This window comes from Convolutriloba macropyga, chromosome 3 (assembly GCF_964194025.1).
Source record: "Convolutriloba macropyga chromosome 3, txConMacr16.3, whole genome shotgun sequence".
Classification (NCBI taxonomy): Eukaryota; Metazoa; Xenacoelomorpha; order Acoela; family Convolutidae; genus Convolutriloba; species Convolutriloba macropyga.
This window is the reverse complement of record NC_134470.1, coordinates 62,930,182-62,942,398: the sequence shown is the minus strand read 5'-3', so window position 1 is coordinate 62,942,398 and position 12,217 is coordinate 62,930,182. Positions and strand designations below refer to the sequence as shown.

At 33.8% G+C, this 12,217-nt stretch overlaps 2 protein-coding genes across 2 annotated transcripts in view; both read left to right on the top strand.

Annotated features, from left to right (window-relative positions):
- The window catches only part of LOC142336340 (actin-related protein 2-like), a 229,696-nt gene that overhangs the window by 26,740 nt on the left and 190,739 nt on the right, over positions 1–12,217 (top strand). The window lies entirely within an intron of this gene.
- Positions 1–12,217, top strand: part of LOC142336696 (uncharacterized) — a 69,248-nt gene that overhangs the window by 43,670 nt on the left and 13,361 nt on the right. Inside the window, exons 5-8 of the mRNA XM_075385609.1 lie at positions 417–551; positions 4,089–4,157; positions 4,572–5,666; positions 10,542–10,560. Of these exons, the coding sequence (XP_075241724.1) occupies positions 417–551; positions 4,089–4,157; positions 4,572–5,666; positions 10,542–10,560 (1,318 nt within the window). The remainder of the gene's footprint in view (positions 1–416; positions 552–4,088; positions 4,158–4,571; positions 5,667–10,541; positions 10,561–12,217) is intronic.

Genomic DNA, 12,217 nt, shown 5'->3' with positions numbered 1-12,217 from the left:
ACTTTAATCAGAGTTTTCAAATGCTTTTTTCACGTCAAAATTTACATACCTAATATATTACTGTCGTTTTCAGTTCGCTGGTAATTTCTAGGTAGTGTTTTCTATGTAAACTGCACGTATCAGTTTTTCAGGTAAATTTGCAGGTAAATTTACCTAGACATTTTTTAGAGTGTAACACGTGTTCTGTAATGCGGGAGTACATAATATGAGTGCATAACGTGAGCGCATAAGAGGGGGACAGGTTGAGGTCCTGACGTCTGATCAAGTTCCAGATCATTGTCTAGACTTTCGTGCGCTCGAAGAGGCGCAGGTTGAATATGGCCTTATCAGAGGTCACTTGGGTCTGGATTCTGCGACCTGAGGGGGGATTCACAAAAGGAAAAGATGTTTGACGTAAAAATCTTTCTTTTTAACAGAAGAGACAGGACTTGTGGTGGAGGAGAAGACTCCTATCCAAGTGGCTCCTTCTGATACATCTTATCAGTTTCCAGCCTCATCTGCACTTCCAAACTCCACCTTGTTCAAGCTGTTCACTGTTTCACAGAATGACCGTGAGTTTTTAATTGGTTCAAATAATCGCGGTCTTTTCCATAATAGAACCGCCGCGCTTAGTGGTTAACGTGTAGCGCATAATCTACCATAATGAGGGTATATGGTTTCGTGAGGCGGGGGGGGGGCTCCCAGAAAGAGGTTTTCGTTTGCCCTTGTTTATCACGCAGACCATTTTTAAACGCACACTGGAGCTACCAAGCGTTCAAACATACAGCAAGAAATTTTTAACGAGCAATATAAACCCACCCGCAAGTAATTGTGGTTTGAGCCTATAGACGCCATAGCTCTGTAAAATGCACGAGTCACATTCTGCCCCACAGACGAGCAACTTCATCGTAGTCGAGCTAAAGTACAGATTATACTATTTAATTTTATAATGCCGCATAAGCGTACATTACACACACTGTAGGCCAAAAAAAACAAATGTTAGAGTTCATTATATAAATCTGATTGAGCTATTTAATGTTTTCCCCTCTCTCTTTACTGTTAAAGACCACCAGAATGTCTGGATCATGTCTCACTTTGTTGGGGATGCGTTCATATGAACTATTGAACAAGCACATATGAACACACTGAAACTTTGAACGAGCCGAAGTCTGGATCATAAGTGATTTCAGTCACCGTGTGTTATTTACATAAGTTATTTTGAAGGATGACTTTAACCTGAGCAAAAATGGGAAAGAGTCATTAAGGTTTATTCGGGGTAAATAGGGGCAGTGGATGGGGAGGCCCTAGTAAATCCGAGATGAACTTTCTTAGATTCCAAGTAGCCATACTAAGATCATTTATGGTTCCATTGGACATTAAAAAACCTATTTTTCATCTGAAAAATGTTTCTAAGATTCATATGTGATCTTTGTATGAAAAGTAAGAACCATTTGTAACATTTTTGTTGGCACAAATTCATGTGTTCAAAATTCTTCTTTTTAAATAGCGTTCTCCCGATTTGGTGCCGCTACTGCAGCAACAATGAGCGCTAACTATTGATTCCGAAAAGCAACCATCCAGAACAAAAAAAAAGAAAACAAAATCCCTTATTTTGTGACGTACAATTTTTACGATTTCTGGATTTTAGTACACAACTAAGTTCAACATAAAGTAGGAGAAATTACTTAGAGCTGACGTGTTAATGATGTTCTTGAGGGGATCCGTCTAATGTAGATCAACAGGAATCATTTTTCTAATGGTTTTTACTAAGAAGTTCGCTCTCTTTTCCTTAGAAAAAAATGATGTCGTTACCGCCAGATTACGATAGTTTCCAAATACTACTAATCAAAACTAAAAACCATATTTCACTCTCAATGGCAAAAAGAACCTTGATATATGTTCCCAGTTTGTTTGCTAAGACTCCAGATACAAATATATGACTTAGCGTGATTGATTACTACAAAATATTTTTCATTTCGCTTGATTGCGAAGATCATTTTATGATGTGAAGTACATATGGTAATGGTAGATTTCCTCGGAATTTCTCTGCTGACAACCATTACTATCTTGCCTCTTAGCAGATAAACTTTATTGCCCAGTCGCACAAAAGATAACAGCGGTTAACAGATATTGGCAGGAATCTAGCAGATACCCTCTTTTCTTGTTTTAGGGCAACAGAAAAGAATCAGAAATTTTTTAACCAGAGCAGAAATTGAGACAAAACGATTTGTTTTAAGCAGCCAGACGTTCGTGTTCAACTTATGTTCATTTATTCATTTTTGTTCTTGCAATTGATATTGAGAGAAGTACTATATTGCAATTACCTAATATAGGGCGTACCGGGCAGAGTTGATATGAGGGAAAGCCGAGTTGATACGATGCCCGACACTAATCAGAATTTTTCAAAAGTAACGATATCTCTAACTGTTTCAAACATGCCATCCAAGAAAGGATTGATTACCCAAATAATCATTTTTTCGGTTACTTCTGAAAAGAACAATGAACAGTGCCAAGAATATTATCTCTACTCAACCGAAGCAAGAAAATGGTTGATTTTTTTCAAGCATGAAAAATCAATAAACAAAAAATTTTATTGGAATATCACTTTGATTGACTGGAAAAAAACCAAGTGATTTGCAGCTTAAAATGTGTTAAGGGATTGAGAAGACGCCAAAAACTTTTAATCTGACACCTGTAATTTTTTTTAAAGCTCACATTATGAACAAAAAACTTACAATCAAATTAAATCATGCCCAATCCTTTTAAAAAATTCTGGATTTATACGACTCTTCTAAAAGCAGAAATACTAAAGCAAAAGTTACACATCGTAATTAGACATTTTCACTAAAAAAATATTCGACATCCACGTTTTCAAAGTTTGTACGTCTCAACTTTGACGTGAAAACGTTATTTTTTGTCTTTGTTATAGGGTACTAGTATTAGAGGACATCAAGGCTATCATTGTACCATACAAGCAATGTACTGTTTTGTCAGAGCACATAGAAACCTCGACGTACACTGTAATTGCGTATTGCATATATTATATATGTATATATATATATATATATATATATATATATATATATATATATATATATATATATCGAGAGATCGAGAGAGGGAGATAATGCGGAAATGATGATATACGCAAATTTTTGGTAACATAATGAATGTGCCTCCAGGCCGAAATAATTTAACTTCCAAAGCTTTTGTTAGATAAGAAAGAGACGTTCACTTTACGTGCATAATTAAATTATCAAATCTATGAGATTTCTTAACTCAAATCAAGAAACAGCAGGCAAAACGGTTGGTAGTTGTTAGCTGACTATTAACAATTGAAGAACTTAATATATCAACAGGTCTGAGATAATGAAAATTTCCAAAAGTTTTGGAATTTTTCTCAGATTTTGCCTCTTATATTGTGCGTTATTAAGTTTACATCGATTTGCATTTTGTTCATTTTTTATTAATATTTAGGAAATGTATATAATCTTAAAATTTAATTATTTAGACTAAAGTCAACCTCACTTTCTAATTGAATATTAAATTCAATTTGGTACCGGAAGTAAATAATCTACTATGTTGCCGAAAAGCTAATTTCAGCATTTTATCTGCATTTTAGGCATACTTCTTGCTCAGATAGTATGATTTACTCTATGGAAAAAAATGCGTGAAATCTGAAAAATTATGGATATTTTTGTTCTAGTTTTTCTGCCTAGACAGAAAGCATCGTGAACCTGCTTTTTGATTTTTATAGTTTGACAAGTTTGCGATACATCATGTCGGACCTATATGGACAGAAGTACAAAACTCTAAGCCTGAAATCAAGATCAAATCAAGTGCGCTGCATGCATTCAATTTGTACACTAAATAAAACAGTTTCTAGGCCAAAAAATTCTCAAAAACCTCAACTAAACGCATCGGAGTTGCTTGTAATTTTTTCTCTTGTTATGATATTAGTTCTAGAAGAACAGTCAGATCTCACAAATCAGCTTTTTCAATCGAAATGGTACCTTCTTATTTTTGCAGAATTTCATTTTACAGATGAGAATAGTGTGCTCTTCTCCAGTGAAAGGACTGTTTCAGTTCTTTGAAAAAAATGATATGAGATTTTCTAAAGAACAACAAATTGACTTCGGACGGGCAATTTGGAAGAAAACATGCAGATTTTGTGAAAAGTTTGTATAAAGCTATCCAAACAATATACTAAACGTTTAAACTACTATTGCGATTGATTTGATCTGAAATTGACATGTTATTCATTCTTTTTGTTTCTAATGTTTATAATATACAAAAAGTCTTCAGATGAACAGTTGCATCGTTTTTCACCGATTTTTCAAGAAACTAATTCCGCCGTAATAGTTATTAGGTTATTATAGTGGGCGAAAAGGTGGAAGAAAAGGATATTTTGATGTGGAAATTGTTCATTACTACTATTACCCTTAACTTTTAACGATGGAAAACTGTGCCTACACTTATCCCCAATTTTTGACGGCAGAAAACTGTCTACTCGTAACCCCATTTTTCACGGTAGAAAACGCTCAAAAACTCAACCCGGGAGATATGTGAGTTGGAAGTGTGTTTTGTTTTAGAAATTTTGACCTCAATACCAGTGTTCCAGAATAACTCTCTGATCACGTGCGCAAGCTGGGCCGAAGAAGAGTCGAGAAAAAACTTGTCAATTTGCACCGAAGAGATCGGCAGATGGTACGGCTGCCCAAAACGTGTGACTACCAATGAAGATAGTCCCTGGAGAGATTCGTCTGACGGATTCTTTGCACTTTTGGAGATCTTTTTTGGAGTAAGCGGCTGGGACTTCGATATGTGTTGTTCGCTTAACGACACTGTTCGTGAACAATTAAGTGATGCTGGGTATTGTGCCAGCGATCACTGCGAGTTCAATCCGGGCGCTTATTTCTGTATCCGGTCACCACAGTTGCCCTGTTTTGAACCAAATTCAGAGAAATTATTGTACGTTTCTAACCAATGTTGTTACAACAACGAGTCAGAACTGATCGAGGACGAGGAAGATCCTGCTGTTGGCTCCCTGGACCTTCAAATCAGCTCGGTCCAGAACATGGCTGCCCACTATTGGTCCGATTTGTTGCCGTATAAAAAATGTTGCGCAGACTCGGCATCCTCCGATGACTGTCAAGTATATAAGTCACACCGTCCTACAGTTATTGGCGGTTATTGGCCTCGAAACGTCTTAGTGAACCGAGGCGATCCTAATTTTGCAACGGTTGATGGCTTGTATTACCCGTTCATGGGTTTGGGCGTTTTCGTAATGATAAAAACAGATCATGATGAACCCAGCACAATGCACGTCAGCACCAGAAGGGTAGGACTCGGATCTGTTCTTTCAGGGTTCGCAGCTTACCACAAAACAAATCGACTCCAATGTTTCATGTCAGACAACGGAACTTTCTACTTGAAAATAAATAATCAAAATCTCAATTATAACCAAGTGCCAAATCGGTTTGTCCTTAATAATATTACAACTATTATTAGCGATGACAAACTTCAGCTCAACTTCACTTTTGAAGAAACTGGATTGAAAATAAATGTTCAACTGATTTCAACGTTTCTCAATTTGATTGTTTCTGTTCCGCCCACTTTCAAGTTCAGAATGGCTGGGTTGATGGGCTATTATGACGGTGAATTGTCAAACGACCTCACAAATTCAAGTAAGTCATTTTCATTAGTTTCTTTTCACCTTAAGAAAAAAAACGAGCTTAAAAAATTTTACTTGCAATATATTGCGCTAAATTACATGTATCAAAATTGATCCAATTTGGAGTCATTACGAGCGTCTACCGCTACCAAAAGTTATAAGTAACTTTACTCTAGGTTTCACTTTTCCTATGTTAATAAATTGAGCGTGTGATAATAAAAAGGCGGTGCCCTATTTGCAAATTCCAGTTAGCGTTTTTCACTTTTAAAAATGAAAATTGCTTTCCACCACATAATATGTCAGATCGAAGCGCCATATTTTCGAACGAATACCAGATTAACCAAATACCTGTTAACGAATACCGGATTTTCTCAGTGACTTCATAACAGTCACGCGACTTATACGGTTTAAGTCGCGTGACTATTACGAAGTCACTTGGAAAATTTGGTATCCGTCGAGAGCAGCATAGCGGTTTGAAATGTATATCAACTTCTCATAGTGACTTTAGCGGAATCAATTAACCCTGTTTGAAACACGACCTTTGCAAAATTTAGAAACCGAAACTGAATATGGAAAAAATCTGGCATTATACAAAGATATATAGAAATTTGCACGTGCGTATTTAAAGAAACTTAGTGCTTCTGTTTGAGCTGCATATGAATGGTTTTAAAGTTTTTTATTTTGAGAGCAGTTTTCACCTCAGTACTTAATTGACGTGGAAGAGAGCTCGTGCAAGAGTACCAATCTGTATTTAACCAAAATTTTTCATGGAAAAAAATATCAAGTTACGGTCAGTTTATTTGCACATATAATTGAAAAGATTAAATTTAGGTATTAGAAAGTGGCAAAGATTAAAACTTTATCGATAAACAATGCAAAAACGACCTGGTTAAAATGGACGGCCAAAACCAAATAGATACTTGTCAGAAGTTTGAGAAACATGAATGAAATCTATGCCAAATCGAAATTTCTTCGGCAGTTCCAGTTCGATAACAACAAAAGCTAAAAAATTCAAGAAAATTTTTTTTATAAAATTAGTAATGTTAGGTAAAATTTTAGGGAATAGTACCCTTCCCCATAAAATTGTAACCCACTCATGTTGCAATTACGGGACATTTGGGAGTTGCACGCTATTTGACCACTAAGCTGGGGACTATTGTGGGAAAGAACCGATTTGCCAACCGAAGCAATCTATTCTTATAAGTTCTACAAATTTATTGGAATTTTAAACATTTTTTTAATTACCATGAACACTTTATAAAATTGTTCTCAGAGGAATCTTCACGTAAATGATTTTCGCACAACGGCGTGCAAATTTATTAAACCATGAATACTCACTTCCTGCTAATGTTCCATATATGAGTTTCTGAGAGATCTTTTTTCCTAAAAATTCAAAGAATTAAAGAAAATGAAATGTTTCCGTACCAAATTCACAAAGGCTATCAGGGCTGATAGGAGATGCGGGTTTTTTGGAAAGAGCAGAATTCAAGTATTGTGTTTCTCTGCAAAATGATGTTTGCAATCATGAAGAAAAGATGGAAACATACAAACAGCGTCCGTTTCTCATCTTTTTTGGGATTTGATTCAAAGCAAAAGCGATTAAAATATATAAATGGGCACAAACATTGCTATAATTTTGAATATTTTGCTCTGGGTACTTACTGTTACTCAATAGTAATAGTTAGTATTTATCAACAACAAGAAGGCTCGGTAATGTGCGTTCGCACATAAAGTTAAGATCCCGCTCATCTATATTTTTCACTTAATTGTCTTTTTTCACTTAATTTAACTTTTTTTTAAATGTTGCCATTTTGGTTTTTAATGTCAAACTGACTCGAAACATTATGCATAAATTGAAATAATTGAGAGATTCGTTTAAACATCCATAGAGCGCGATGGAGACCTGTCATTGTCCAAAATATATCATACGACTACAGAAAGAACGACTACAGGCAAAAAGATAAAAATTTGCACAAAGAAATCTGCGCGAAAACGATTTCCCACACAATTAAATTTCATGTTGTTCGCTAAAAACATTTTAAAAATCTGGATCGTTTTTTTTCAAATAACCAAAGGACCGCTCATTATTGTGATAATTTGAAAAGAAAACAAAATCCTACAAAAATGGGCGATATGCAAAAATCACGAATATTTTATTAGAACTGGTTGGACCAAGAACAAGACCAAATGAGAATATAAAAAAAGCAAACTTTTTTTTTCATTAGATAAGGTATACTTGTCTAAAGAGATGCTTAGCTATAAGTTAACAGAAATGAGATCGGCAAGTCTTTTGTCTTTTTTAACAGCCGAATAATCTCAAAAGTCATAGTCAACACAAATTTCTACTAAAAGTGTAGGCAGTTGATCTTGCAACTTCTTCGAAAACTATTTGCACCTGTTATTATTGAGACTAAGTCATATGACTATAAACAACATCAATTAAAGGTAGATCCAAAAAAAACGTCACAAACAACTTTACAAAAACACAGTGTTGAAGCAATGAGTTTTATAAAATATTAGCCACCAGAGAATTAACTCTTCATTTGCGTCTCCGTTGAACATCAAAAAGTCTTTTTTGTAAATTGACTAGCTCAAAATGGCAGCAAAAATAGCCACAAATATTGAAAAGTATCTAAAACTCAAAACAATTCTTCTGATTAAAACTTTCTGAGCCCGGAAGATAACAGTCCGCACGTTCAACCAACACAATAAATAGTGTTTGGTTCGACAAAAAAATAAAGAGATCTCTATATAAGGAGGCTACGTGACGAAGATGATTTAACATTGTAAAATACAAAAGAAAACACAAACCAGGACAAAGTTTTACTTTTTTTGATGAAAATTCAATTTGAAAGTCAACGGAATCAGTAGCCTAATACCGATATTAACTATCAGGTTCAGTTAGATCTCTGGTTTTGGCCACTGGGAGCTTTAATTGGGAAAAAAATGTCGTACGACAACAAAAATTTACAACAATTTCAGGGCAAACATATAAATCTGTGCCAAATTCTGAAAGAGAACGGTGTGGCAACACTTAAATCCATATGTTATGAAAAAATAATTTTGTTCAATTACAAAACTGTGAGAACTTTTTCAGTTAGACTGTTAAGTATTGTCACAATATACAGATGAAACAAAAACAACAGCAAAAATGGGCAATTATGCACAAAAATCACAAGAAAACTCAGAGTACAAAAACCTAGAAGCCGATATAAAAAGTCAGCCACAAAGATTACCTTGTATCTAATGTGAAAAAAGTTTGAAATGTATTTACTGAGAATAAGGTAAAGATTGAGAGAAAAAAATAAAAAAAATTGACAAGTTCAAAAAAAAATCACTAAATCTGAAAAACAGATTTAAGGACCTAAGAGACCTTAGCTAACAGCCGAATGCGTTTTTCAGGTTCATTGACACCTCTTGAAGAAGGCCTTTTAATTTTTGAAAGGATAAACCTAGCAATCAGACTGCAAAAACAATAAAAATTGAAGGCAAAACACAAGAAATCAGGTGAAGTTTACTAAAACTCATCCTCAAAGCCAGAAAAACCCTTAAGTTCTCTGCAAACAAACTATATCCACTATTGGCCTCATGATTACGTAAATGGAGGTTGTCAATAATAGAGCCGCCAATGAAAATTTTTGTCACTAAGTAGCAAAAAAACGAAAGCAAATATTTTGGAAAAAGGCAGCACCAAAATCAAAACTAAAAAATTTCTGATTCTAGGAATCCATGATAATATCAAACCTATCCCTGATTTTACCATGCGCCCAAGTAATCCAAGTGTTTGCGAATTAGACCAATTGATGAGTGAAAAACTTCGAATAATAAAAAAGCATTGATAATTTTTGAATGATTATCGAGTTAATTTGCAAAAAAACGGCAACATTTTAATTCCAGAAGAGTTTTACAGGGCGCCAAGTATCAACTAGCTTTATTTTGGAGTTTAATGAGATTATGCAGCGACTTCTAGGTCTACACTTTCGGCAAACTTAAACAAAGTGGACCAAGAAATAATACTTTGTGCAACTTTTGATGAAAAAAGTTAGAATTTTGGAACTTTTATCAAATTTTTTAGCCAAAGAAACTCCAATCAAAACATTTCAACAACTTTATTCTTTCTCTTACGGTAAAAATAACACTCTACGGCTGGAAACTTTAACTTAATTAAAGTTATATTTACAAAATTGTTCAATTTTTTAAACAAAAATTACTGAATATTCGAATAAAAACTGTTGATTATTCATAAAACTTTAAACTTCTATAACTCCCTGTAAAAGGAGCAGTTCGAGAAAATCTTTTTAAATCCATATTCTACATTTTATGTGCTTTTTAATGATACCACTCACAACTCTCTACGATGAGTATATCGATCAGCCAAAATTCACTGAAAAAAATCCGTTTGAGTATATATAAATATATATATATATATATATATATATATATATATATATATATATATACATATACATATAAATATATATATATATATTATATATATATATATATATATATATATAAATAAATAACTAAAATCAAACAAATCTTTTTAATTCCATATTCTACGCTGGACAAGCTTTCTAATGATACCAGTCTCAACTGTCTACGATGAATATATCGATCGGCCAAAGTTGTCTGAACAAAAAAAACCCATTTGAGTATATAGTTCCTCCTTCACAAGTGGGTTGGAACAAAAATACGTTGCTGCCTTTATGAGCTAAAGACATATGTCAATTAGCCTGAAGTTCAAAATAATACCCACTATCAGAGTTACATTTACTCATAAAATTTCTAGCAATTTATCTCATAGAATACATAAACAGTCTCTTTAACTCATTATAGTGAATTATGTTGTTGTTGTTGTTCCATCAATGTGTGATCTTGTTGACAGCTACTAATTACATCACAGGGTATGTATTGAAACACAAAAAATCTTGCTTCACCGAATTGCATTCAACTTTTCCACTTCAATATATTTGAATTGCTTTCATATATTTTCTAAAATCATCAAGACTCTCTTCAGAGGCATTACAACAGTTTCTTGCTTTTTACACATTGAATACTTTAAGCGTTTCAAACGTGTCGATTTGTTAAATGTTTCAAAGGAGGTTGAAGTCCGAGAGAAATCATTAATATTTTTTCAGAAAAGAAGTTTTATACATTTACTTTGCTGATATATACATCACCAAAAGTGTCTCATTACTCAAATATCTGATAATTCAACTGAAAATATTTTCACGTACACGAATGTTGACTTACATACAAGTTATGTGCGCATGAATCTAAAAGTTTGGACGTCTGGATCATTGGAACAGTTATAAGCTTTTACTTAATTGTTTAAAACCTCCAAACTTAATCAGGTATCGTGAACCTCATGATGTCCTGCTTTTTCCTAGGGCGATTTTGACCCATCAATATCAAGAAATCAATACAAAAATTTAAAAATTAATTTAATCGTTGAACAGACTATTAAATTTTCGAGGCAAAGTTGGCGTGTGTATTTTTCAAATGCTTTTAGTTTCCAACTTATTCTTCAAACGCTTCGTCTACACATTTTTGCTCAATTTTTTTAAAATCTAAAATAGAACCTATATGTCGCAAATAACAAAATGACAATTTTTCCTTTGCAAATGATAAAAAAGAGAAAGGAAGGCTAGGAGCCTTGCGTTATAAAAGGCCTAAATTTTATAATTTTTCTAGCTGTAGAATTAGCAGATATCATGACTTTAAACTTTGAGGACAGGAACACTTAATTGAGTTTAAATTTTGAATAGTCAATTAGTTTCCAAGGTTTTGGAGTTAAGCTGAAACATATTATCTTTAAGATCAAAATTGAGCAGTATAAGTTGGAGTGAAATCTAGTGCAAATTCGCTATAAAACAAAACCGAAAGTTTCTTTGCAAAATCATTCAGGTGTAAGAAAGACTAAGAATCAAGTACAGAGGATATCTGATGCAGTCAACTAAGTTGACTACAATAGAAATCGAGATTGAAAGACCTAGCAAAGACTAGTGTTAGGCTCGGTTTGGGAGGTCCTCCCTCACCCCTAGAAATGAAAAAAAAATGAATTTTTAAAAGCCTCTGTGTTATGAAAAACGGACTGTGGGTTCCCTGTGAACAATTTCACCTTTGAAGTTATTAATTTGTGTATTCAGATAAAAACTAATAAGCAATTTCATTTAAAAAAGGAAAGATGGCAAAAACAAACTAGAGGGAGAAAAACTCAAATTGCGTTTTTAAAAAGACAAATTGCGTTTTTGTTTGGATTTTCCCAAGAAAATAGAAAAGTATTTGTTCGCGGCTAATGAATAACATCACAATCGATAGAAAAGCATAGAAAATACTTAATGCTATAGCAACAAATTTTAATGCGAGAAAAACGCAAGTAAACTATATGTGGGAAAAAGAATCAGGAATTTTATTTAAAGCACGATCGGAGCAATTATTTTTGATCACTATTGCCTGTTTTCTTTATGGCGAAATTCTACAAGGTTGCGGTTTCTTTGTACATGACCAAGTATGCCATAACAAAAGTAAACCAAGCAAAAAGCAGCTGAAAGACTGCAT